Genomic DNA, 27,621 nt, shown 5'->3' on the forward strand with positions numbered 1-27,621 from the left:
GCGGCACTGATGATGTCGATGGGTGTGGTGGGTTGGTGGGGGGGGTTGTGGTACGAAGGCTGCCAAGTCGGCGACTTAGTTAGCCACTTTTCTTTCATAGAAAATGCGCCTTTTGTGCCTCAAGTGGCGACCCCTCTCGTTTCTCCTCACGACTTTTGTCTATTCGCTAACCAACTCCAGAGACGCCTCCATATCCTGCCTCCTGCTTCTCCTGCTCCTGCTCCTGCTTCCTCCGTCGATCCCTTGGCGATCCGATGGAAAGAAAAATAGAGCTGGCTGCAAGTTTATTTTAAAACTCGACTTTTGTACGCTCAAGTTTACTTTTGTGGGGAATTACTTTTCGGTTATTTTTGTGGCCCAGTCATCGCCTGTTCTCCCCCGGCTGGGTGAGTATCTCTCTTAGCTGATTGTCTTGTTGCTCGGGTGTCGATGCACAAGATGCAGCAGTTGGGTGCAGCTTTTTGGATGGCCTTGCCAGTGTGGTCAGCGTTAGGCGGTGGGCTGTTCGAGTTTATTATGTGCCCCAGTCGATGCTGCTCTTCTTGCGCAAAATGCAATTATTAAAAGTTTTTCAAGTTGTCCGCTCCTTATGCATTTATTTTTCCCTTTTCTTCAACGCTTTTGTCGTGCTCTGAAAATTATAGCCGGCGCCATTTTGCTGTCTATGGTTCTCGTCTTAACCTTCTACGCTGTCATCTTGTGTTTTCTTCTTTTATTTTTTTTTGGTTTGCGCTGTTTAACATGGCATAGCAAATGTAGTCCATTGAAAAGTTTTGCGCGTAAAGTTTTGCCTGAAAAGTTTCGTTTTTTTGTGTGTTAAAGACGTGAGTTAAGAAATGTAGCAAGCGCAGCTCTTAAAGACTTGTTGTTTTTAGCCGGAAACGGGGCACGGACGTTGTATCGCGGAATGAGAGGCCAAAAATACCAGAAAAGCGGAAACACAGCTAACAATAAGAGCCGCAAAGGGCAGAAAACGCGAACTTCCGTTTAAAATTTCCTAACATTTCAAGCTCACCCTGTTGACCCCGGGGAAAGCCCCTACCCCACCATCCCCAAAAAAAAAAAAAAAAACCATCGTGTGGTCAACACGTAACAGACGCTTCTGGGCTTCCTCTTCCTGTCCAGACCAACCGACCGACCGACCGACCAAAATTGGCCGCACACTAAATTGCACACCTGAGAATTAATGCGCCGGCCACTCGAAAGGCGTTTTCCGAAGCTTGAGCGGCGGCAGTGGAAATGGTTGGATGGTAAAATGGGAAATGGAAAATGGGAGCAGCAACAGCGGCAGCCAAAGCAGCAGTTCAACAAAAGGTGTGAAGGCCGAAAGCGTTGCAACCTGCAGTCGTAGACAAATGCAAAGTCAAATGCTTTTCACAGACAGACGGGAAGCCCGTCTAAAGTTGTTTCCAGTTGTTGGCTAATGCCTGCGGGCCTTGTCTTCTTTTGGGCCAAAAACCGGACAGTGGGTATGCAAAGTTTGGCTACTATTCAGTGTAGGTTACAAGGGAGAGTTTATAAAGTTTATAGGAGAGAAGATGCAGAGGGAAATCATAACTCAAATTGGTTTATATCAATGTGAGTTTTAGTAAATTTTAACTTTTGCTTAGATCACTGAAAATGACCGTTCTACATAAGTGATATGTAGTAAACTTATAAATTACAGGATAATAATTAGTATTATAAAAGAAAAACTGAAAAAAATACGAGAGAAACCAATTAATGCCCATCTCGAATCAATATTTCGTTTACTTTTCCCTGCAGAGCTATCTTCTTGGGCATATCTCATATAAATGAAATATATATCACCTTTTTTTTTTAAGCTCTGGATGTGTGCAGACTTTATTGACCAACTGTATAATGTACAATTCCCTCTGCTTTTCGACTTCTTTCGTTTTCCGAGGCTCAGACAAAGTTGCTGTCCCATCCGCTCGGCTTTTCTTTGGCTCGCCCTTTGCTGGTAAAAGCAAGTGAAAATAAATTAAGTGGAAGTAAGTCGTAACGAAGTGATACATAATTCTTTGTACTTTTCTCTCCTTTTTTTGGCTGGTCCTGCGTCCCTCCCTAGCTCCTTTTTGGCGCCGTTTTCTTTGTGTACTTTAACAATTGAGTGCAACTTTGGTGTGTGGCAAGAGAAAATCGAATCGCTTTAAGTTGGTTATTTTGCTGGGTTCACAGCTTCAAGACTGTTAATTAGCAGCACTATTAGCTAGTAGTAGTGAAATTCCTGAACAGTAAGAGAGAGAGAGGAGAAAGTTTGGTAAAAGTCGGTTGGCTTTTTCACCCCTCGTCCCAAAACGGTAACCTAATATACCGTAATTTGGCTTTAATGACCCAGTCGAGATGCCCGAAGAGGTCTTCACTTGGCGTCTAAATAGCCTAAATAACTTAATATCAACCTGAAACGCTGTGATTGAGAGGTGGCGCCCAACGAATTTCGGGCTACCTTTTCCAGCTTATTGCTACTTAACTAAGCCAACGATATCATTTTATTACACGGCTCTTGGCCAGGACTACCAACTTGCCAAGCCGGCGTTTTCACTTTCCACGGAGCGTGGCTTTAACAGGACATCCTCTCACCTTTCAGATGAGTCCCATCTCCCCCTTCCTCCATCTCCTTTTTTCCCGGAGGCCATTAACGTGTTTCGTTTCATTTAACTTTTACGCTCTGCTACCACCCGTTGTCCCCGGCCCAGAAGTCCTGCTATTTAGCACAGGTCCTCGGTTTTTCCCCCTCATCTCATCCCCGTGAGTTTTTGTCCGGGGAAAACGAAACTTTTACCTGCTGCATGCTTGACCCCACAAAGAACACCCAGAGTGGGCGGTGGAATGGGTGTGTTCAGCGTTAGATGTGACCTTCGGCGCTGACAGCAGCCGTCATTAACCTTTCATGACGAGGGAACCAGAGCCAAAGCCGAAGCGGTAGCGGGAGAGAGCATCGAGAACAATCAAGCGGAACAGGTGGGACCGCCGGAAGTTGACAACAACGAAAACGGCAAAAATCGGTGGCAACAACAACCAAAGTGAAACCGAAACTTTGTCGAGTGTTTTTGAGACAATGTTGTATGTAGTATGCCCCATGTACTACGAACTTTGACTGTTGCGGATTGTATGTTTTTCCTTTCCTTTTTTTTTGATTTTGGTTTTTTCTTCCAGCGAGGTAATTTAGCTTTAATGCGTCTGGCGTTGTGACAGTTTCTCCCCCGGATTCTGACCCAGTTTATGGGGCATGGTGCTTTTTGTTTAACTAACCACATGCCACGCCCACGCGACCGCAGTTGCATATAATTTGGCAACCGCAGTTTCTGGCTGCCTGCTTTGCATTTGGCATTTCGGTGGGTGAAATGTGTTTGCCAAACGAATTTGGGTTGTCGCAAATAGCCAAATTGGGGACACGGAAAAAAGTGCAGCACGGTTGCGAGGAGCCAAAGCAAATACTATATACTATGAACTCAAATATAGTGCACGTATATAGCTCCAAGGTCACCTATTGCAGATATACCAGATATATATGAGAAAATGCTTTAAAAAAGCTTTTATGCTGCCTGCATTGTAAAGCATCCGGCGGCTGCACTGAAAGAAAACTCTTTGCAAGAGTAAGAACTTAAGAAGTACTCTACGAAATCATAAATATCTTCATTCCTTTGATAATTTTGATTTAAAAGATGCATATTTCATAATTAACTACTGTGACCTAGTTCTTACCTCAAACTACAAAGAACTTAAAGAACTTTCTAAATCATCATTCCTTGAACAGAATTTTCTAATCAGGCTAATGGACTTAGCTAGCAGCCTAAATTTAACCCCAAGTCATACTAAAACTCTCAGTGCAATGTCCTGGCAAGATCCAAGGCCACACGGACTGCACTTAGCAACGCAATCGGATGCATTTCTTACGGAAAATCAATAACCATTGCAGCACACTGCCACGTGTGAAAGCAGCCCCCAACCTCGAATGCCTTTCAGCATTCAGCCAGGACAACTGTCGCTACATAATCATAATCGTAACCATGATGAAGCAGCGTCGGTGACGACAACTACGACAATGTCGACTGACTGCCCTCGAGTGTTTTATCCTTGACAAATCCTTGTGCAACAATCAGCAGCAGCAACAGTAGCAGCAACAGCAGAAGCAGCAACAGCCACAGCGCCGGAAAAAAGAACCTTGTGGAAATGTTACAAGAGCAACGGAGATGGGTAGCAGAATAGTTGACAATGGCAAATGCGCAGCAAAATGTCTAAATGAGGCCGAGACTGGAATGGGTCTCCGGCTCGCCGACTGAATGAGTAAACTCCACTCGTTAAGCTCCCATCGCCCATCGCCTATCGCCCACCTCTTACATTTAGAGCCTCCTAGTCACCTAGCCACCTACCGGATGGTAGCCGCAAATCGGGGGCTTGAAGACGATCTCCCTAACCACCAGAAGCCTTAGCATGATGGATGACAATAAACAAGACAAGCGGGCACAATTGTTTGCCGGCCCCACCAGCCGGCTCTTCATCATCATTGTCCCCTTACCAAGTCTGTACTTAGCGGGTCTGTTGGCATTTCCTCGACCAAACAATAGTGGTTTATCCGGCTGACGATGAAGCCAGTCTTAAATAGCTTTAATGCTTTAGCGTGGAAAAGCAACCAGACTTAAAGACTAACAGTAATTAGAAATGAATATTTAAAAAACTTCTGGAATCTAGATTTGGATACAAGAGAGTTGTATAACACTAGGTCTTTGGATCACCTTCTGCTCCTTAGCTCTATATCATTTCACCATTAAATTTTATTAAAGCTGAAAAGTGTAGAATTATAAAATATAACAGTATTTAACTCGCCTTGATCCTGGGACTCCATCTCTCACGTCTCCGTAAGCTTTCGCTTTTGGTTTCTTTGCTTTGCAATTTCCACCTATTTGTCCTACTTTTCTTCACAATCATCCTCTTTCACCTTTTTCCTAATCTCATTACATTTCTTCTTAAACTCTGCCAGTTCACAATCTCTTTTTCTCTCGGCTTCTTCGTTCTGTTTTTTTTTCTCAGCATCACATTTTTGTTTTGCCTTCGCTTCCTCGCATTTCTTTTTTAATGCCTCTTCTTCGCCTTTCTTTTTACGCTCCGCTTCTTCACGTTTCTTATTCTTATCTTCCTCGCATTTTTTCAAAGCCTTTGCTTCTCCACATTTCTCTTTAGCCGCGGCATCGTCTTCTTGGTATTTCTTTTTTGCAGCGTTTTCTTCACATTTCTTCTTTGCAGCTTCTTCTTCACATTTCTTCTTTGCTGCGTCTTCTTTACATTTCTTCTTTGCAGCTTCTTCTTCACATTTCTTTTTTGCTGCTGCTTCTTCACATTTCTTTTTTGCTGCTGCTTCTTCGCATTTCTTCTTGGCTGCCGCTTCCTCACATTTCTTCTTGGCTGCCGCTTCCTCACATTTCTTCTTGGCTGCCGCTTCCTCACATTTCTTCTTAGCTGCATCTTCCTCGCACTTTTTTTTGGCTGCAGCTTCATAACATTTACTCTTCGCTGGGTTTTCTCCACATTTCTTCTTGGTTGCTGGTTCTCCACATTTTTTCTTGGCTACCTTTACTCCACATTTGTTCTTAGCTGGCTTTTTTCCGCATTTCTTCTTGGCTGGCTTTGCTCCACATTTCTCTTTGGCCGCTGCTTTCTGACATTTCTTTTTAGCCGCTTCTTCTTCACACTTCTTTTTGGCCGCTTCTTCTTTACACTTCTTTTTGGCCGCTTCTTCTTCACACTTCTTTTTGGCCGCTTCTTCTTCACACTTCTTTTTGGCCTCTGCTTCTTCACATTTCTTCTTTGCCGCTGCTTCCTCGCACTTTTTCTTGCGCTCCGCTTCCTCGCACTTCTTTTGGCGTTCGGCTTCTTCACATTTCTTTTTGGCCTCTAATTCTTCACATTTCTTTTTCGCAGCTGCCTCTTCACACTTTTTAGCAAGCTTGGCTTCTTCTTTTTTCTTAAGCACAGCCGCTTCACGCTGCTTTTGGCATTTATCTTTTATTCCTTTGAGTGTACGCTTCAGCTCGGCTTGTTCTTTGGCCTTTTTCTTATCTTCCTTATTTAGAGCGCTAAACTCGTCGTCCTCGTCAGGCTTTTCGCAATCCATGGGCTTTCCCTCTTTTTTCTGCTTTTCCCTTTTCGCTGCTTCGGCCGCAGCAATCTCTGCAGCATACTTTTTCTGGCAGACCATCTTCTGGGCGTGAGCAGCACAGGCCTTCTTAATGCCAGACAACATGCACTTTACGAGAGAATCTACCGCTTCTGCGTTTCCTTCTGGCTTTGCGGTTCTTAATTCTTCGCAGAGTGCCTTGTACTGCTTTAGCTCACAGTCTTTCTTCTCGGAAGCCAGCATGCATTTGTGCTTCAACTCCTCAACGGCTTCGTCTAGTTTGTTTTTAGGAGATTCCTCTTCCCCAACTTCTTCAACCTCCGTCGCTTTGTTCTTCTGATCTTGTAGAAGTTTTCGCTTTCTTGATAACCTGGAATTTTTGGGGCACTTGGGAGGTTCTGTTTTTTCTAATGGCTCGAAAAAACAGTCCTCTTCCTCTTGCTTTTTACAATAGCATTTATCTTCATCAGGTTTTTTGCAAAACGATCGTTGTTGGTTAAGGTAGGTAAGGGTATCGGTAGAAGTACTCGAGCCAGTGGACTTAAGTTGCGAAAAATGTAGTAAGCAGCCATTGACTTTGTCCCAGAACAAAGAGACTCGGACTTTACGTCTTCCCCTAATAAGTACTGATCTCGAGAAGGATGAAGTTGGTTCCCCTTTGCTCTGGCAAGCTCTCTCTTCTGACTGATCCTCCATCATTTTTGATTTTTGTCTACTTATTAAACTCGCATTCAGTGGGTTTTCCTTGGTTTTACTTTTGAACACTTGTGGCTGTCCTAGGTAAACGGATACTGAATGCAAGTTAGTGTGGGATTTCAAAAACATCCGATTCCATCTTGGCTGCTTAAGGTGGTAAAGTAGAGATCGTGAGAGATGACGCCCCATCGACGTCATGGCTTAATACCAATTTTTTTTCGATTTTTAAGACATTCAATTTCGAAAAAATAGGCTTAGATTTTAAGTTAAAAGAAAAAGTTGCAGGGTTTTACTCATTTTTCTTAGACTACTTGAAGCAGACATTTTTAAAGAAACTTCGTTTTACAAAGGTAATTAAGTTGTAAATCTTTTTTATAGATAAATTGTGGAAAATCCAAAAATTATGTTTCTTCTAACCCTTAAGGGGGACAAAAGTTGCCTGGCCCAATTTCGCGCGAAAGTAGGCTGCGATTTTGAGTCTCTCGAGATATTTTCCACCTGCCTGCTGGCCGACATAATAAAGCAATTAAAGTTTTACACTCCGCAGACCCATTTCACATTTTCGCCCGCTCGCATCAACAATGAAAATGAGCATTTCCCCCAGTACACATGTGCGCAATTAAAATGTAAACGTGTCAAACACATGGCAGACTGCTCGGGCAGAGCTTTCGCTTAAAAATTAACAGCGACACTGCCGAACAAGTTGCAGAAATTAATGACAACATAAAGGAATTTAAATACGCAATGAGCTCGGTGAGGTAGATGGGTTGAGCTGGTTTGGGTTTTGGGCCTGGACTTGGGTTTGAGTTAGTGGGGAGGCATACTCGTAATTGCGGTGCAAGTTCGTATTGCCAGTGTGTGTGTGTGGCAGAAAGTTAAAGCACACTTATATGCGACAGTGTTGCCAAGGTAGGCCAACTCGAACTCACCTGTCTGCTGTTGTCTGCTTGGCGGCGCATGAAGTGAAAATTAATTTCTAAATGCGGGAAATTAACAAATTACAAACAACGCAATGAGGGGGTTGGCAGATGGCGGAAGTAGACATGCCATAATTCACCGCACAGCCCATCCACATCCATCCACACCTCACACCCACACCTACACACACACACACATATATAGAGGCTTCTTCTGTATAGACTGCAAAGTTCGCAGAGCAACTTCCTTATGGTGAGTGCTGGAAGGGGGGTTGGTAAGGGGTTCTCCTGCAAGGTGTTGTTGCAAGGTGAGGCACATTGTCTTGCTTTTCGCCTGGGGGACACATAGCTACTACCCCACACCTTTAAACGACCGCCCCGCATACTTCTGGCCGCACTTCAACTCAGAAACACTGACAGTTGACAGGTTTGCTAATTTGAAGCAGTCCCCCGAAAATGAAGTTAGCGTCTGTCAGCGTCTTCTTTGGTGTGATAACGGCATTTCCACCCACTCACCGGAAAAGCCCATGCCCCCGTCCCATACCTATCAACCCCTTCGTATTCACACCTTTGGCAGCCACAGACGCGCTGCGGTCGCGCTTTTAACATTTAATTAAGTTGTGCTCGATTTTATGTTCGACAAAAGTGTTTGCCTGCCGTTGGCTCTCTCTTTTTCGATGGGTTTTGTGTGTGTGTGTGTGTGAGTGGGTGGGGTCTGTGTGTGTTTGTGTATGTAACTATGTCGTGGTTGTGGCTCTGTTGCGTTGTTGTCATTTCTGAGGTTTGTGCAAAGATTGGAAAATTGTTGACGCCGGCAAGACGAGCTTTTCAATTGTAACCTTTTCGAAGCACCTCCCACCACCCTTGCGTTCGCAGCACAACCACTTAGGAAACGAGGCCACAATAGTTCAAATTTGGTAACTAACTGCAATAAATATTTAAACAATGGTAGAAATCAATCATGGGAATAGGGAAAGTCCCATTTAAATAGATGAAGTGTTAGGAAAGGTTTGGGTCACCACTTAAAAGCAACTTTACCAAAAATGTTTTAAACATAAAAAATAAACTTAATGACCGAAATTGTTATCATAATCCTTAATGGTAACAGATTATCATCCCAACACAGTAGACTTTTCATGGATAGGCATTCAGAAAGTAAAGAAGGTGAAGTAAAGAAAATGTAATTTTACTTCCAGACGTAGAGCATAAGCATATTATTCAAAATTCAAAACTCGGTCTTCATTTTTTGTTTTTTTTAATACTGTACAAGGGGGCGAGGTACTGGGAATTAAATATGTCCTCCAGATTTACCGGCTGCCTTCTTGCACGGCTGTCCAGACATACAACGCGTGGACCCGTGATCATACCTTACAGATACCAGCTGCGCTGCTACGGCGATCCACCACCGCTAATGGAGTGCAAGGCTTTCAAGGAAGCGAAGGAGAAGAAAGCACTTGAGGTGAAAAAGAAGAAGGCAGCCGAGAAGAAGGAGGCGGCTAGGAAAGATGCGGAACGGCTAAGATGTATGTTGAAAATCTGCATCGAAAAAAAGACGGAGGCAATAAACGCAAAAATGGAATGCATGACAGCGGAGGAGCAGAAGGCCATGAAGGAGATGATGGAGTGCGTGATGACTGGTGTTAGGAAGATCTGCTTGAAGTCAGTGATGCAGAAGTACTGCAAGGAGCAGGAGCTGAAGCACCGCTACGAGCGAATGATCAAGGAGAAGAAGATAAAGCAGTTGATGAAGCAATGTCCTGCTACGAAAGGGGAAAGCACGAAGGAGGATTGCGAGGAACCTAATAAAGAGCAAAAAAAAGAGGCTATCGCAAAGATAAATCAAGAATCAGAAACGCTTAAGAAATGCATAGAAGAAACCACAAAGCTTTTAGAAGCTGAGTTAGAAAAGCAGATGCAATCTCAGTGCAAGAAGGATTGTGAAGAGGATAAAAATCAAGATAATGCTCCCAAAGAAGATTGTGCCAAGAAAGAGGTTAAAGAATGTGCACAAAAGAAGGAAACTCCCAAAGCAAAACCCAACAAGGAAAAGGAACCAAAAATAGATAGTTGTAAGGATGTGCAGAAAAAGCCTAAAGAGGAAGAAAAATGTGCAGAAGACTTGAAGGAATCCGCCGCTAAGGAGAAAAAAGAACAGCCTAAAGAGCCGAAATGCCCGGAGAATCCCAAGAAGTCAAAGGAACAGAAATGTCCAGAAGTGCCGAAAAAAGAGGAGAAATGCGCCGACAAGAATAAAGAAACAGGCAAGAAGGCAAAGAAAGAACAGCCTAAAGATCAGGAAAGCCCAAAGGATTCCAAAAAGGCCAAAGAGCAGAAAGCGACTAAGGGAGAAGTAGATTCGAAAGCTAAGAGCAATAAAGTGGAGAAGAAAGATAAAAACAAAGAACAGGAAAAAGAAAAAGGAAAGCAGCCGGTGTGTTCCACGGACGGTAAGAAATCTAAAAAGCCTCCGAAACCCAAAACTCCGTTTGAACAGAAGCTAGAGGAGTGCGTGAAGAAAGAGTGGGACGACTTATGTCAGACTCAAAAGCGTTTAAGTCCGCAAGAACAGAAACAAATTTCTGACGTCGAGAATTGCCTTAAGGCGGAAATCAAGAAGAGGTGCGGTAAAACGGTAATAAAGAAAATGTGTGCTGAGTCCTTTGGGGAGCCAAAGAAGAAGAACAAGTGCGAGGAGAAGAACAAAGAAGAGTGTAAGGGTCAGAAGCGAGCAGAGTCCAGCGGTAAAGGAAAGCTCGAAAAATGCGTTCAGCTGAAATGGAAGAAATCCTGCCCTTTAATTCAAAAGCTTGCCGAAAAGAATGAAGTTGATTTCCTCGAAGCTTCTAAGGAAGCCAAAAAAATGATTGCGAAATCTTGCCAAGACGAAGAAAAGGATAAAGAAACTGAAAATGAAGAGCTGAAAGCTAATCTCGATAGATGTGCGTGCATGAAGAAATGTGCGGACGCGCGTCTTAAAAGGAAATGCGATGATTTGGCGAAACAGGAAAACTGTGAAAAAGATGCGCAACTGAAAAAATGTCTTAAGAAAACGTGCGAAGAACGAACCAAAAAACAGGACGATATAAAGAAAATTAACGAAGAGCTCAAGAAACTATGTCAAGAATTAGACATTGAAATATGCGACGAGGAAATAAAAAGAAAGTGCATAGAGAAAGCTCAAAAGGTGCTATGCGAGGCTAGGAAAAAACGAGCAGAGCAAAGGCAAAAAGAGGAACAGCTGAAGAAAAAAGCCAAAGAGGAAGCCGCCAGAAAGCAAAAACGCGAAGAAGATGAGCTGAAGAAAAAGAGAGAGATGGAGCTAGCCGAAAAAGAAAAATGCGGAGAGATCGATAAGGAGCAGAAATGCAAAATGATGGAACAACAGAAAAAATGCGAAGAGGAAGAGCAAAAGAAAAAGTGCTTAGAAGAAGAGAAGGCGAGAAAGTGCGAAGCGGAAGAGCAAAAGAAAAAGTGTCAGGCGGAAGAACTAAAGAGAAAGTGCGAAGATGACGAAATGAAAAAGAAATGCGATGAGGAGCTTCAAAAGATAAAATGCGAAAGGGAAGCCAAGAAGAAGAAACTGGACGAATTAGGTGAGAGACTGGGCAAGCTGCTGAAAGAAGAGAAAGAGCTGACCAAGAAACTAGAAGCGATGCAAAAAGAAGCAGAAGAAAAACAGAAACAAGAGGAAGAGGAACAAAAGAAGAGGGCAGAAGAGGACAAAGTTCTTAAGGCATGTGATGAATTTGAAAAAAATGAAAAGCTTGAAAAGGAAAAAGCTGATAAAAAGAAGACCTCGCCCGCTAAGTGCGATCCCGAATAGGAAAGCTCAAGAAAAAATGTAGATCAAGCAGACTTTCCGAAAATACTCAGAGCTTTTCCACAATGAAGGTGACAGTTAGTGTTCAGAATGCGGCGGCGGTCTCAAGATTGCTTATCCTCCAGTTGATGCACCACAAGCCGTTTGTCAAGATCGCATTCTGATTCCAGGTTCGAGGAAGAGGTAAAAGGTGACTGCACCAACTGGGCGATATTTCTTGCGAACGCCACCGGGGTCTTGGCCAACTTAAGCAACATCAATGGTATGTAGTCAGTGTCAACAAATGTCAATGGTGAGGCCGTCCATCAATCGCATCGCAGCATCATTGCCCTCCTGGCTTTCGGAACCCCAAAAAGAAAACTGTGACCCCAAAAAAAGCTGTCATGAATTTTATTTCACTTTGCTTAGTATTTTAAATAAAAATTCCCGTAACTGCCCCCACGTAAACGTTGACTTAGTTTTTATTAGGAACCATCTAAATTTCATTGGCAGCACTCTGAAGGACTCTTCCGCTGGATTCTTTCGAGGTCATTGGTATGTTTCGCAGATGCATAAGTTCTCAGTTGAACCGCCTGCTGGTCTGTTCTCGGCCCAGTCCCTACCTCAAGACCTGGACAAAGTTTAAGAGCAATGACTCTCACAGCAATCCTTCCAGCTGGCAGCCTTCGATTACCTCCTTCCAGTTTGAGCCTCCAATGTGCGGCGGCATTCTTACCACCGATCTTAGCAAACCCGGCCCATCACCTTCTATAAAACAGGTTCGTCAGAAGGTCTGCATTGTGGGCAGAGTTCGCAACTTGAAAGTCAGTGGTAACAGTCATCCTGGGAATGGCTTTCTTCTTAATCGCAAAGGTAGGCTGTACCACAAGGATACTAGCAGGGACCCTAGGGACTTCCATGGCCGCCCAAGGCCTCGGCCCGTAAATCAAAGATACAACAAGAAAATCAGCAAACGGCTAAATCAGCTGATGAGCGAAGGTGTTGACGGAACGCCAAGAACACATAGCAGAAGAGAAGAGATCCAAGTAATTAGGGAGTCTCCCAAATCCCGTTCTGATAGGTCATATCCAGATGACACTGAGGACACCGAGTACTACGAGTACCAGGATCCTGGAAATTCCATTCGAAATTTTATAACAATGCTCGTGTCAAAGGGAAAAAAAGTTAGACAACAGCTGGAGGAGGGCAAGCGGGCTGACCTAATGAAGTATCATCCCGGAATCATGGAAAAAATGCAGCGTTATCATTATAAATATAAAAAGCACAAGCGTATAAGGCCAAGGCCAAAAGTTCGAAAGACACAGTATAATGACAGGCCCATAGATTCCGCAGTTCTTGATGTTTTCAGAAGACCACAAAAAGAAGAAGTGATCATGCTAGGTGGAAAATCCAAAGTCACTTCAAATTCAAAATCAAGTGAAGAAGGAAGGACAAGTGGCTGCCAAGAAGAATCTGTCAAGGATAAAGAAATACCTACAAGTTCTTTGGAGATAATGAAGGCTCGTGAAGAGAAGCTAATATGTAAGGCCCAGGAGGAAACCAACGGTCGTCTGCAGTCTCTGAAGAAAACTACATCCATTGAGATCAAACCTCCTGAAAATATGAACAGTGATAAAGTACAACCAAAAGTTAGTCAGAGTCAACAGAAAACTAATGATCAACAGACCCCCTTTTCTTCTTCAGGACAAGAAATAAAAAACAAGAAGATCGACGGAAATCTACAAAAGTCTTGTGATTGTTATAATAAATTTAAACTAGAACTGGTTGATCCATATTCAGAATATTGTAACTCAGATCAGAAGAAACCAGGCAGATTCTATGACATCTTTAAGAACAAGAACCACAAACATCTTTGGGAACATACTGAATATAAACCTGGAAGTCAAAAAAGTCCCAATTACGAATCCTGTGATAAGCCAACAGGTGAACTAAAACAAATCCATGTAGTCGAGTGTATACCAAATATTAAACTACTTAATTTACGTTCAGATTCTTCGAGTTTGGATGATCAATCTTGCAACGAAAGCCTGCACGACTTGTTTAAGGACCAGGTTCATCAGAATCTTTGGGAACTCGATGATAATGATAGGAATAAGGGTTCTACAAAAGATGACTACTGTAAATGCTTTCAAATGTTAGATGAAAAAGATAAGGTGAAGTTTCGAATTGCGGAATTGATGGCCAAATGTATGTTCCTAGTAGAAAAGAAAATAGAAGCGGAAGATGGAGAATCTTGCAATGGGAAAGAGTTTGATAAGGACGAGAATGCATCCAAATTGGTGAAAAATTTCTGGAAGCATTACATGCAGTGCCGCAAGAGTCAAGGAAATGATGTTTGTAGAAGGTCAAAATCAAGCATTACAAACTTGGAAAGTACGGACCATTGCATTATGGAGCATGTTGATGTCATTGTTAAGCAGTGCGAACGCATAAAGCAAGCAATAGAAAGTCGTTCCCTGAAGAAGAAGTGCACTAAAGAAAGCCTTAACAAAAGCATAAAAGATGAATTGAGAAAAGCTGAAGAAGAATTAGAGAAACAAGAGGGATGTGTCAATGATAAAACATCTGGAAAAGCGGAAAAATGCGATGAGGATCTTGTAGAGAAAATGAAACGTGTAATAGAAGAGTTGCAAGAAAAGCTAGCAGAAGATGAAGGAAAGACGAAATGTGATCAAAGCTCAAAAGAATGTCTTTCCGAGTTAAAAAAGAAATGCTTAGAAATGGAATTAGAAGAAAAGTGTGAAGAAGAGAAATTAAGGGAGAAATGTGCTTTAGAAGAATTGAAGGACAAATGTTCTCAGGAATATGAAAGTAAAAACCAATCAGAAGAGGATTTACAAGAGAAATTTAAAAAGTTCAAAAAGAAATGTAAAGAACAAGAACTAAAGAAACATTGTGCCAAAGAGAAGCTAGAAGATAAATGTGCAGAAGAAGAATTAAAACAGAAATGCGCAGAAGAAGAACTAAAAGAAAAGTGTAAATTGGAAGAATTAAAAAAGAAATGTGCCTTTCAAAAATTCAAAGAGAAATGCGAGGAAGCGGAGCTTGAGGAAAGATGTGCCAGAGAAGAGGAGAGAAGAAAGTGCCAAGAACTCTCTCTGAGAAGAAGATGTGCAGAATTTAGCTTAAGAAAAAGATGTGAAAATTATGCAAAACAGATGAGAAAACCAAAAGATGATAAAACCAAAGATTCAGAAGACGAACTAAGGAAAAAGTGTGCTGAACTTGAACTCGGAAAAAAACGAGAAGAAGACGAACTTAAGAAGAAGAGTGCTGAAGAAAATGACAAGAAGCAAGATCCAGGTAAGAAAAACAAGAGCACCTTTGAAAAAATTAAGAAGAAGGTTGGCCTGACGGGAAAAAGCAAAAAGGATGATAAGCCTGTAGATAAGTTTGCCCTAATTAACCTAAGGAAATGGTATGATATCCTCGAAAGAAGGAAGAAATCAGCAGAAGAAGAAATCAGAAACTGGAGGGCGAGGAACGAATTGAAGAGACTGCGAAAGGAAAAAGAACTTATTAAGCAGCTGCAGGATCAAGGGAGAAAAGAGAACCCAGAAAGTAAGAACCGATTCGAGATCCAAGGGTTAGGTTTATTCCTGCGAACAGGCTTAGCCAGACCAAAGAGAGGATATCAGGAGTTGGATCAGTGTGATCCCATCCTGCAAAAGGGTAGCCGAGAAAGGTTCCCCAATCCGTGCCTGTGGCCTCTACTTCCACGATCTGCCTTTCTGTACAAACCAACTGCACCGCCAACTCCATTGCTGGAGAAGAGCTGCTGCCCTCGCGGACTGCTGCCCGAACTGAAAGCACTGACCATCAACGATACCCTTGGGGTGCTCTGGCTCAGTCGAATAACACCCTCTAATCCTTTCAGTAAACGGGGCTACAAAAGGGACGAACTACGAAAAGGTTCGTCCTTGTTGTGGCCCTTTGCTGCAATTATTAGAGGGAAATGCGATGATGAGTCTAGCCTAAAGATATAACCAGAACAAAGGTGCGATGAGTTCCGGATGATGTGCTACTGTCTGATGATGCCAATTAAAAGGAAAACATTTTCGAATTCCTATCCAAACTAACAATAGCCGAAATAAACAGAAAACCAACAATCTGAAAGTAAAGCTAGCTAAATCAAAACAGCATTTCATATTGAACTTTTACTTAGTAAATTAAATTCAAAGATATCTTATGAAGGGATATCTGGGAAAGAGCCTACAAATTGGAAATTGATACCGGTTTCCTAATATTGCCTCATGAATAAATATAAATGATTGCAGACACATACGATGTGCCGTGTATTTACTTAGGAGTATCTCTCGGCCATTCCTGCTAAAGCAAACAAACTGGACAGCTCACAATATTGATTGCTTTGTTGTTTTATTGATGAAATAATGAATTTGCCACCGCACCAGCCCCATACACCCCCCATTCACCCACCAGACATCAGATAATATGCTCAATGTCTGTCATTGCCTTGGTTATGAATTTTCCGACATGATAGCGAAACTTATCGGGCATCGAAGCAAAGCCAACCGGCTTGAGGTGACGGCCTTGTGTTTGATCAGTGGGTAGAGGAGGACATTGCTTATTTGGTTTTCATTTCGTATTGATTCACAGTTAGTCCTGGCCATTCTGGCCATGGCCAAAGCAAATTTGCAGACGCCATGTGACCCATCATCAACAGCCATCCGTTTAAATTATTAACGTATGAGTAATTTTTATGACATATAAACAAAAGTCTGAGCTGGTGGCTCATGGCTCACAGGATCCTTGTTGTTTTGGCCACTGCTCCGGCTATTCCTCCATCTACTTTTTTGCTATATGTCATGTGTCGTCTCTCGTCTCGTTTCGGGTTTTCCATTTCCCAGACGACCGAGTCCCATGCGGCGCTTCTCTGGGAGTGGTTTTTGTGTGCGACAAATGAGTTGTGTGTAATTAAGTTCGGGATGCTCACAGAACAGACTTTTAGTTGCCCGGGGAATTTGGGGACTAAAATGAAACCGATAATCTGACTCTGGTCCATCCTAGCTTAAGCATATTTTTACCTTTAGAACATTCCACGTTTTTCCAACTTTAATTAACACTTTTTTTGTATTTTTTTTTTTTTCTCTTTTTAGGTAAGTGCCTTCCAGCCTTTGCGTAAGTCCAAGAACCAAACTCAATCACTAATCATGGCAAAAAGAGCCGCCGCTGCCCACAGCCGCAAAACTTTCGGTCAAAGCCCCAGCCTTTAATTTGAAAACTTTGGCATATCCAAAAATAAAATATATATATATATATATATAGATATATATGTCCGAGAAAAGTCCACACAAAAACCAGGGACCAAACAATTCGAACTGCATTCCACGCAATGGACGGGCCAAAAATCAAAGCATATTTTCCGGCGTGCCCGACGCAACCGCTAGACTCCGTCCGGCAAACCCATTCCGGTCCGGCCGGCCACATAGTTTAAACAAACTTTTTTGTTTGAAAGCGTAGAACGTGCAGCGCGCCAAAAAAGAAAGAGAAAAAAAAAAAAATAATCATAAAAAAAGGCAGAATCCCACTATTACATTAAAACAGAAAAATAATTGCGAAAATTTCTCTCCAACTTTTTCAACTTTCTCTGCGTTTTGCTGGCACTTTTTTTTCGAGCCGCGCCTCTTGTTCTTTTTTTTTCTTTCTTTTTTTTGGTCTTTGAATGGCAGGCAAATTTCTGTTGCCATTTGCCATGCCTCAATGAGGGGGGTGGTGGGGAACTTTAAAACGCGCTGACGACGCTCATTACAACTAATAATGTTAATAATCATTAAAGAGAGGAATTTCAAAATATTTCGGGATTGCCAGCCGCAGGGGCATTGGGTTTTCAAGATTTCCCTTTTTCTGGCACTCAAATTGCAAAAATTAAAATACTTTTGCAAACTAATTAAAATTGTGTTGCATACTTTGGGGCAGAGTAGCAGTCAGTCATCCCTTTCATCCAGTTGCCTAAGCCTTTTCCCTCGACACAAGGAAATTAGCCTGGCCAAAACCCAAGACTTCGATGTTCGACTTGAGAATCGATTATTGTGGCTGGTTTAATGGGGCTTCTCAGCCCAGCGCAGAGTTGAAAACTTTTGCCATTTTTCTTTCTGTTTCCCTTGGGGATGATCGGGCAGCTCAATTGCAGCTTTCCGGGTCTTCAAATATCAACATAGCCCGGCTCTTAAAGATGCAGAAATTAAATTCCGTCCGTGAAAACCCAATTATCCTTCATCTGACAACGGGTTTTCACATCACTTGGCTGGCTCAAAAGTTACAGCATTTTCCCTGTGCCCACACAGCCGGGCGATGTCTCCGGCGGATTATGTGGGATATTCGTAGGCCCGCCAGGCTGTCACACTCGCAGGATGCATTAAATTTTATGGACGACGGAGGAGGGCCATAAGGAATGAGGGTGCCTGAGCTGGTAGCAAACATCAAACGCGTTAAGCAACTCGAAAGCTCAGCCGAGTGCATGAAATGCGTCGCTTGCCCCTCACTAGAACGCCATTCAACACGCCACGACTTTTGCAGCCAAAGCAAATCAAAAGGAAATAATGGCGCAGTGGCATGAAACGAGGGGGGGATATCGGGAAATCGGAGGAGATGACAGTTACACTGGGAGAAAGTCAAGGAAGTTTTAAGGATATTATTTAAATCATTTTATTTAAGGTTTTCTACTTTAAAGATTCAGAATCTTTAGATATTTCTTTTGGGAAATAAGAAAACAAAATCAGAGACATTTTCTCTCAGTGCACCATCCTCGCCCCCCATTACCACCCAAATACTCGCTGGGTAAATGGCGCGCACGAAGTGCTCACATGCACCTGCCAGAATGCATTCGTTGCGTATTCCCTGGCGGCTGGGATGAGATGGAGCCTCTGCTCCTGGATGGATCCTGGCTGCCTGCTGCCTGAATGCTGATGCCGATGCCGGCAATTAATTAGGATTATGTGTGTCGTCTGAGCAGCGCCTAAAAGCATGCAACACATGTGAGGCGCTCGTTACGGCGAAGGAGTGAGTGAGTTTTCCCCTACCACACCCCCACAACTTGCCGTAGAGAGTCTCCAGAACTATGGACCTTGTGCCCGTAACCGTAATGGAGCTGCAGCAGCTTGACTTCCGATGCGTGACATCTACATCTACCGGCTGGCTAAATAGTTTGATTAAGCAAATTTATGGCTGCGCGCTTTCAGGCGCATTTAATGGCGGCTGAAAGGAGCAAACAGAACCCAATCAATCATCAGAAACGCAGCTTGCACATTTTTAATGATGATGACGTCAACTGCTCATTAAAAGCCTTCCACTTCGCTGACTGTTTCTTTCCCTTACTCCCAGCTCCGCGTTTCTTTTCAGCATCATTTTCCCGGTGTCTCTGACCGCTCCTTTTGACCAAACCACCATCCTAACGACTTTTTAAGTATTTACACACAATTTGGCTCGGCCAACTTTTATCGCAAAGTCTGGGCAAACATTTCTATATTTCCCAGCTCACTTTTCTTTCAAGTTTACGCTTCATTATCTTGCAGTTGTCTGTTCTGGGGAGCAGTGCAAGTGGCAGTGGACATCAGCTTGAGGTTCTGATTACCCCCTTCACATGTCCTGCCCCACCGCCAACCGGTGCATTCATTTCACTCGAGAACGCTTCTGGTATGATAAGCCGCCTGTCTGCCCAAAAATTTCCATGTCTCACTCAGTTCAGTATCTTGTTCTGCAGCGCCTCAAGGTGTGTCACCTGCAACCTGACTGGCATTTCCTACTCCTCATCCAAAAGTTTTTTGCAGTTGACTTGAGTTCGCCTTCAGCGGCCTGTAGAATTTGTGTTTGCCTTGGTCAGGTTTGCCATCCTAAGGTGTTGCACTTTTTTTTTTTTTTGCTTTTCCTTTTTGAGGAGATAAAAAGTGCCCCCTTAATGTCTTGTTTTCGGACATCTCATCACACTCGAATTCACCTCTGAGGGCAAAGAAGAAACCTGTCTGATTGCTTACTTCGCAGGTTTTGCAGCTGCTTCAAAAAAAAAAAAGAAAACGAGGAAAACCCCTTGGAAAATGGCACGTGCCTGTCTATGCAAACAGCGCAGTATTTTTGCCGGAATGAAGAAATAGCTTTGGTCAAATCGACACTTGTCTCGGTTATATCCTCGCAGCTGCCCCTTCTTCTCGTTTGACATCAAAGTGAAAGTCACGCATTTACTTCTGTTTGCCATTTTGTCTGGCATTTCGTGTTTTTTTCTTTCCTTCTTTTCGTTGCATTTTGGTGGTAACTACAAAGCCGGGAAAGTCTGGCTCCATGACTTTTCCCCCCTTTCGTCTGGACTGTTGTCTGCCTCATTATGTTTTCCTCAATCCACACCCGGCCATTGCCATTGCCATTGCCATCATCGTCATCGTTTGTCGTGTTCGTCTTGGCAATATTTTTATGTAAACAAGCCAAATAGACAGCGCCAGACGAAATTGGCAAATCATCGGATAGACAACAACAACAGCAGCAGCAGGGCCAGACGGCGGCTGATGCTGAAGCTGATGCCCTAACGAACCGAGAGTCCTGCCTTCCTCCCTTTGGCTTTGAGCAATTATGATTAATTTTCCAGCACCCTTATGTCGGAATGCACTTGGAGAAAGAACATCTCTATTATATATCAATTAAATGTCAATCAAGACTACACTTTGTGGCTAACGAAAGGAACTTGTAATTTTAAATCCAATATAAGAAGAAGTTTTCCAACCTTTTGGTTGTTTTAACAACTTCGAATTAACTTTTAACTCATCACTCCCGAATACAGCAATCAAAAATAAATCACAAAATAATTGGTTTTTCCCTGTGTTAAGTCTAAAATATGTAAACATGGTTGTCTAGCAACTGATCGAATTTCATAGTAACCCCGACCTTGATGATTATTTGTGGGATAAGGAAACGGATGAGGATTTATGGGGCTTATGGAGCGCCCTTTTCTTCCGGTTTCTAAGATCCCATTTTGCATAAAACGCACATTAAATTTCGTTAGCTGGCTGACTGGCAGGCAGCCGTAAAGTGCGCTTTGTGTATTTTCATTCGGAGTTGGCAACGCCTTGGGTAAACACTCGATCGCAGGACTCAGATTCAGGGAGTCCTTGCTGGCATTTCCACTGGTGTCTCGGCTTTTGCTGCTCCGTTTGTTTATTTACGCACATGCGAAGGAGGGACTTATTTCATATTCATAGAAAAATTGCAAACACATGTGCTTGGCTGAAGGTCCTTGCTGGGTGGGGTATACATATATATATATATATATATCTTCTATATATACGAGCATGTAAGGCGAATAAGAGATGGGAGTAAATCAGCTGCTAAGTAAGTAAAATGCTTCATAAATTGCTTCAAGTGGCACAGCTGGCTGCTGTCTGCTGGCAGCTTTTGAGGCGTAATGTCCTGAACCAAGGACTCTGGATTCTAGATTCCCAATCCAACCTCAATCCACTTCCTATATGCTCTGGCTGGCTTCCGCTTTAAAACATATCATCATGCATAAATCTAAATCAAAGCACAAATACAAGAAACACAAATGAAAATCAAACGCATCATGATGAATCCCCTTACACATCCCCTGCTCTCCCACTGCCACTGCCACTGCTTTGGAAAGTCTGTGGCAAGTCCAGGAGAGCGTAAAATTTACGCACCAACCAGAAACCGAAAGGAGCCTTGCAAAATATTTGAGCTAAAATGTTTTTGATTTTCAATGCCTTGCCCGGATATATATTTCGACAATATTTTCCCTGATGCCAGGGAACCCTTCTCATAACTTCTCTCCTCTCTCTCTCTGGCCCGCCTGGGGCATAACTCAAACAATTGCGACAGATTTCCGAAAGGATTTCATCCTTGGTAGCTCGACATTTTCTTTATTTATGTGCGAATGTGTATAAATATACATTTTGCCGACAGTTAATAAGCGGAACGTGTTGATAATTTCTGGGTCCCAGGTTCTCGTTTCGGTTTTCTTGTTCGGGCTTAATTGCTTGTAACGTTTAATGGAAAATTAATAAGTTGAGAAATGTGCAAAGGAAGTTCGGACAATTTCATTTGAGGTCACTCCAAAATGGGTCACTGATTTTTCGCTTCAACGAAAAGTTTCCCTTATTGAATTAATTTCGTTTTGAACTCCGCTTGCTTAGATATGAAGATAATAAATTGATAAATTGAATATAAAAGGTCCGTGACAAAGGCTGGCATTTTATGGGAAATTTATTGTTTTACTTTTCCAAATGAAAGGCATTTCTCGCTCGAAAGCCAAAAAGTATGGACGACAAGGCAAGCCACTACTACTGAACTTGACCACAAACATTCACCTAATTGCCACCCACTTATGGGTATGTGCACACCAGATTAATTATCATTTGGGGAAGGGCCGTATTCTCTGGCAGGACAAGTTCTTTGGTTCGGAACAGTGCATCGATCAACACTTGACTCCAGTCTGTTATTACATAATTGCGCCTAATGACATGCAACGAAATTACCTAAAATTCAATTTCCGCACTGCTAACTCTGGCCACAGGACACACACACTCGCATACACAAAAGCCAAAATGGGATAATTACGACCCTGACAGTCGGACTGTCAGTCAACCCGTTCTATTGCTTAACCCAAAACCCGTTTCCCTTGGTCACCTAATGGATATTTAATACTGAACTGGGCTGGCCTGCCTGTTGAACTGCAGAACTGCAGTGCGCTGGATGAAAATTATGATATTTAAATGAAATGATTAACCCTGCAAGCTGGCCTGGCACCCTGCATTGAGGCACCTGGTTTACGGCTTAATTAATCACCTGGCATGCAACCGTAATTAGAGGCGCCTTTTGATTTATGCTATTTTGAGGCAATTATTCAGAACCAAGCTTTTGGGTGCCAAAAAACCAAGCCACAAATTGAAAACTGTGTCAGAAGAACACGTAGAGAGGATGTGGAAGAAGAAGAAGAAGCGCCAGCAGGTCTTTTGGACATTTGAAGAAAAACAGAACTTTTCCGGCGCCAGACATTCAACCACCGCTTTCCGCTTCGCGTTCTGCTTCTGCTTCTGCTTCTGTGTTATGTGCCACATGATTTATTATTTTACAGAATGGAGAAAAAAAAGGGCCAAAACGCCTTTTTTATTTCTTCAGCCAGTTCATTTCTAATGTGCAAAATGACCCAGTGACAAATTGTGGAGCCAAGTTTGGGGCGCTTCCAAATGTGTGTCATTTGGTTGGAGCTGCACTGGGAAAGAAATTGTGGTCCTTGAACTTAGCTAGATTTAAATAAAAATATTTATTAGGAAAAAGGAGAGAAAAACTGTATTAAAATTCTAGTTTTTCTGATAAATTCCAACCTAAGAAAACTCACATTTACTTTTCCCAGAAAGGGACATTTCTTTCTTAAATTTTAATACATTTTGTCTCCCTGTGCACTAGCAAGATTGGTTTGGGTAACCGGGTAACACCCACTCGCGGTTTTCCTTGTGGCCTATTTAACTGGACACTTGTCGACCGGAATTTATGTGCAGCTCCTCCGAGATTTATGTTGGCAAGAGGCCTGGGCGTGGCTCTGCCAAATATCGATAAATTATTGGCACAATTTGCTGTTATTCGCTGTCTTTGAGGTTAAATGAAATTATTTTTGAACTCACAGGCCCGCACAAAATGAACTTTAAAGTCTTGATTGTCTGTCTGTCTGCATTCATAATAAACTTAACCATTTTTTTTTTCGGGGGTAGGAGGAGAGGACTGTTCATAAATCATTTAAACATGCCTCGTTAAAAATCAATTTCCCGGCCGAAATCAGAAATTCATCTGTACATTTCCGAATTTTTTTGCCTCGAACTTTTCATCGCAATTTGAATGCAAATACTTTTGACGTCATTATTGAGAGCGTTGGCAGCCATTTAATCATGCTCTCCGCAGTTCAGCAGAAAAATATGCAGATGGATCACCGTCTCTTCCCACCCACCCTGAATTTTCCATTTCCCCCTCTCAGGTTTTCCCCATCAATGTTTGGGCTTTGCCGCAGTAATTTCTTTTGGCTTTTGAGCGTGGAATGCAAATGCCAAAACGAAAGTAGTTTAGAATTTTGCGGCTCGTTCGAGGGATGTTTTCTGTGGTTTTTGGCCAGAAAGGAAGATAACTGAGGCTGGGAGTTCGACTCCAGCCCAGTCCAGTCCAGAGTCGTCGACATGATATTAAAATTCAATATGTTAATGAGAAACGGTCGCCAGGTGCTGGGCGTTTCCCTTCCCGAAGGTCAGACAAAAACTTTCCTAAGCCGTCCGGGGATATTTAAATTTGTTGCTGGCATTCGATTGCTTGAATAACAACCCAACCGGGGCTATTCAGGAATATATATAATATATATCTAGTTCATTTCCAATTCCAACTGCGTAGAGGAATTTCTTTTTGTGAATCGAAAATAAGAGGGAATTTATGCATAATTTGTGGTAATTAAATTTATTCCATAATTATGCCAGCTCTATTGGCTTATTTAGCATTTTATTTTATATAAATTTTGTTGATTTTTTCTGCGTTGGCACATCTGTAAATCAATTCGGGACAGATAATTGCCATTTCCAGTTCATTGGTGTCCTAATATGCTTAATTAACAGGCAACGTAAATTAAAACGTGATCAGGCAATGTCAAATCAAAAACAATAATCACATTCAAGTCCTGTAATGGAGTTATCAACAAGTTTTTCATGCTGAATGGCAAAAAAGAACAGAAAATGCTTTTTGTTTAATGGCATAGAAATATATAAATAATATAATAGTTAAACTGGTTATTGGGCAGGAACGGAACTCTGAAAAAGAGCCCAGGAAATGCCACTGGTTTGGACATCTTGAACAGGGCACAAAAAACTATCACAAAACTCGCACAACCAGGCAGGCTTTTCCCCCTTTCAAGTATTGTCTGGTTTTATTAACATAAAACAAATAGTCCAGCACAGTGGCAGGAAAAAAACGAAGGAAAACATTTGTCAGAAGAGAGAGCGCTAAAAAACTGACACTAAATAAAATAAGAAAAAAATATAGAGAAAAATCAAATACAAAAGCAGAGAACAAAAGTGGAAAATCGAACGAAATCGAAGCGAGTTGGCGGTAAAAAGTGCAATCGCTTTGAAATGCCTTTTGCCGGGGCAGGGGTAGGCGGGGGCTACGGAAATGGCCTTTGGCGGAAATCCGTTTAATTTGCAAAATGCCAACAATGCCAGTGCAATAAATGTGACAAAAGCAGAGACACAAAAGCTCCACAGAACCGCACACAAAAAGTTGTGTGAAATCAGCAGAGAATCGGCAAACACCAGTGGCAACCTCCCCTCGCCTATTAAAGTCTTCCACCGAATTTAGAATGCATGTATAAATCATCAAATTGCCATTTTTTAGCTGTTTGCCGTGTCAACAGGCTGTGTGCAATAAAATATTATTACCGCGGAAACGGATGGCATTTTCTATTTTCCTTTCTCTCTTTTTTAATGGTCAGCAAACAAGCAGTTTTGATATTTACATGTTTGCGATTTTCCAAGCGAAATGTTTCTTAATCAATTTTCAATTTTATGACTGTAAAATCTTAGATGAAATAACCATTTTTGCTATTAAATATTTAACCAGATTCCTTAATCAATCTTAACAATTAACTTGCTTAAAAGATTTTATTAAATTGTCAACTTTTAAGACCGAAATCGATGCAGAAGTCACTGAACGCTCTTCGGCCATTATTCATCTATAAATAAAAAATCAATGCATTGGTCTGCCCATTGCCTTTTGGTTTTTCCAAGCTGTCGTTTGTTTTTCTTTTTCTTTTTTTTTTAATGGAGGACACTACAACAGCAGGCATTGCAGGTGGAGAGGTGGGCGTTGTCGCCAGCCACACCCCCAGCACTGAGAGAACTGAAGAGTAGTTTGGGGTTGGGTAGAAAAGCGTTGCCCAGCATTGCGTCTTGTTTAATTTGTGGGCTCACACCGACAGCGAATGCATATGCATAATATTTTATACGAGTTTCCCCCGTTCCCCCATTTATGCAGAGTTTTCCACCCCCCGTATTTTCTTTTTTTTTTTTTTTGCAAGTGCGAGAGTCGTTGGTGGGCGACATTTTCATGTTGTGTCTGCCGTGTGTTGTTATGCCAGTGATTGTTCGCCGCTGCATGTTGTTCCTTTTATTGTTATATAAATAAGCTATAAATTTCGCTGGGAAAGCAATGCACACAACACACTGGGGCCAGACAGAGATATTTATAGAAAATTGTAATATTTTTTAAGGCTGCATTGCAGGAGCAGCAGCAGCACAGCCAACTCTGACAATGCCAGACATATTTATTTGCATTGGCAAATTGAAGGGCTTTTCGACAAAAAAAAAGCTTTTTAAACATTCGCTAATTTAAGCAGAAACTTTAGTTTCTCTTTTCCAGAAATCCTTTCTCTTGATTCGATTATTTCTGCCTGAGATGACAGCTATAAATCAAGTCTGGCTAAGCCAGAGTGACATCCCTTGCAGCGATGAATTTGGGAAAACAACCCAAGGCTGTCTCTAAGCCCGGGAAAATCCCTTGTATTAAATGCTCTGGCGTTTCACGGCGGGTTGTGCAACTCAATTTTCTGCTTAATGGCAAAAGCAGACCTCTCTCCCCGCTCTCATTTTTCGGTAATCCCGAGTGCACACGGAATGTATCTCTCTGTGGCAGCATCCACCCCTGTGCATTGTGTAAGCAACACGTGGCACCACCTCATGCCTTTCCTAAATTGCGCTAATAAAGGTAATTTTAGCTCACTCTTTCCCGTAGCAACTTTTCAATGTCAAAAGGGCTGACAAGTTGGGGGGCGGTGGCTTGTAATTTGCATGACAAGCGGAGATGGGTTTGTTAGGTTGTTCAGGATGCGTTCATTTGTTGGCTTTGACAGTTTTCTAATTGCATGCTGCATGTGTGTGCAGTCATCGAGTAGCCTTCGAAAAGAAATTAAACTGCCAGGACACGTGTCTCATTTTGGTTTATCGAGTTTATCGATATTTCTGATCAATAAATCTGCACTTATTTTAATGCCAAAATAAATATATTTGCACTGCATATAAATCCTCATTATGGCCCTATGCAAACTAATTAAATTCCATTCCCGGTTTTTAATTTAATTTTTACTGTTTCGTTTCGTTTGTTCGCCGGCGTTTTCCTTTTTATTTAATTGTGGTCGGGCAGCTATTTTTTAATAAGCCAGTTATTTTTGGGCGCATTACTTAATGTAAATCAACCCAGTGGTATTAACCATAAACCAACGTGGCAGAGTCCACATCAAAAGTAAAGCCCATTATGAAGAGCCTTGCTTATGGCGCAGAGCGTATGTGATAGTTTGAGAGTCACTTTGAGTTTTAGAGTACAAAAAAAAACAAAACTGTAACCAAACTCCAGCTAAATAATATTGATCAGACTTATTTAAAGTTAATTCAAGTGAAAATTGGATATATAATATATAAGTGATAGTTTGAGAGTCACTTTGAGTTTTAGAGTATAAAAAAACAAAACTGTAACCATACAGCAGCTAAATAATATTCATGATCAGACTTATTTAAAGTTAATTTAACTGAAAATTGGATATATAATTTTCAAATCTGATATATTATCTGAAAATTAGGTACTTTATAGTCGTCACCCCTGCCATTTAGCCTTCCTTTATTATTTTGCAATATGCAAATATAAATTTTGTTCATGTTTTTTGTGATTTTTTTTCTGTTGTTGTTGTTGTTGCAAGTTGTGTTCTTCCATGTTAATTTGCTGGCATTGTTTGTGTCTGTGTGCGGAATATTTTTTGCGGCAAATTGAAATATATGACAACCTCTTTTTGTGCATATATTTAACCCTTTTTTTTTTTACCTCCCCTCCCCAGCACTTTCCGTTTTTGCTCTCTGCTCCATCCTCGGCGATATAACCGCAGCTTTATTGCATAAATGTGGCGATTTAATTAATATGCTTAATGAGTTGCAATTAAACACACATAAATAGCGGAGAAGAAAACATTGGTGTTCGAAACGGGTCTGAGTTGGCCAAAGCAAACAAAGAAAATTAGCAAAAATTTGTAGCAAATTAAG

At 41.9% G+C, this 27,621-nt stretch overlaps 4 protein-coding genes across 4 annotated transcripts in view; 3 read left to right on the top strand and 1 right to left on the bottom strand.

Moving 5' to 3' along the window:
• Positions 1–27,621, top strand: part of LOC108106442 (irregular chiasm C-roughest protein) — a 125,552-nt gene that overhangs the window by 36,740 nt on the left and 61,191 nt on the right. The gene's annotated exons all lie outside the window — the stretch shown is intronic.
• On the bottom strand, positions 4,758–7,098 carry LOC108106443 (axoneme-associated protein mst101(2)). Its single transcript, XM_017213476.2, has one exon. The coding sequence runs from the start codon at positions 7,007–7,009 to the stop codon at positions 4,910–4,912; it is 2,100 nt and encodes a 699-aa protein (XP_017068965.2). The 5' UTR covers positions 7,010–7,098; the 3' UTR covers positions 4,758–4,909.
• On the top strand, positions 8,884–11,995 carry LOC108106441 (axoneme-associated protein mst101(2)). The gene has a single exon (XM_017213474.2). The coding sequence runs from the start codon at positions 9,023–9,025 to the stop codon at positions 11,549–11,551; it is 2,529 nt and encodes an 842-aa protein (XP_017068963.1). The 5' UTR covers positions 8,884–9,022; the 3' UTR covers positions 11,552–11,995.
• LOC108106440 (axoneme-associated protein mst101(2)) lies at positions 12,076–15,828 on the top strand. Its single transcript, XM_017213473.2, has 2 exons — positions 12,076–13,471; positions 13,538–15,828. The coding sequence occupies exons 1-2, from the start codon at positions 12,085–12,087 to the stop codon at positions 15,532–15,534; spliced, it is 3,384 nt and encodes a 1,127-aa protein (XP_017068962.1). The 5' UTR covers positions 12,076–12,084; the 3' UTR covers positions 15,535–15,828.

The sequence above is a fragment of the Drosophila eugracilis genome, unplaced genomic scaffold, assembly GCF_018153835.1.
Source record: "Drosophila eugracilis isolate 14026-0451.02 unplaced genomic scaffold, ASM1815383v1 contig_1765, whole genome shotgun sequence".
In the NCBI taxonomy this organism is placed as follows: Eukaryota; Metazoa; Arthropoda; class Insecta; order Diptera; family Drosophilidae; genus Drosophila; species Drosophila eugracilis.

Bases quoted from the DNA above. Each gene is read 5' to 3' on its own strand.
- LOC108106443 (XM_017213476.2), bottom strand. From the start codon at position 7,009: ATGACGTCGATGGGGCGTCATCTCTCACGATCTCTACTTTACCACCTT.
- LOC108106441 (XM_017213474.2), top strand. From the start codon at position 9,023: ATGTCCTCCAGATTTACCGGCTGCCTTCTTGCACGGCTGTCCAGACAT.
- LOC108106440 (XM_017213473.2), top strand. From the start codon at position 12,085: ATGTTTCGCAGATGCATAAGTTCTCAGTTGAACCGCCTGCTGGTCTGT. The intron at 13,472-13,537 runs GTGAACTAAAAC...ATTTACGTTCAG, and splicing joins ATCCTGTGATAAGCCAACAG to ATTCTTCGAGTTTGGATGAT.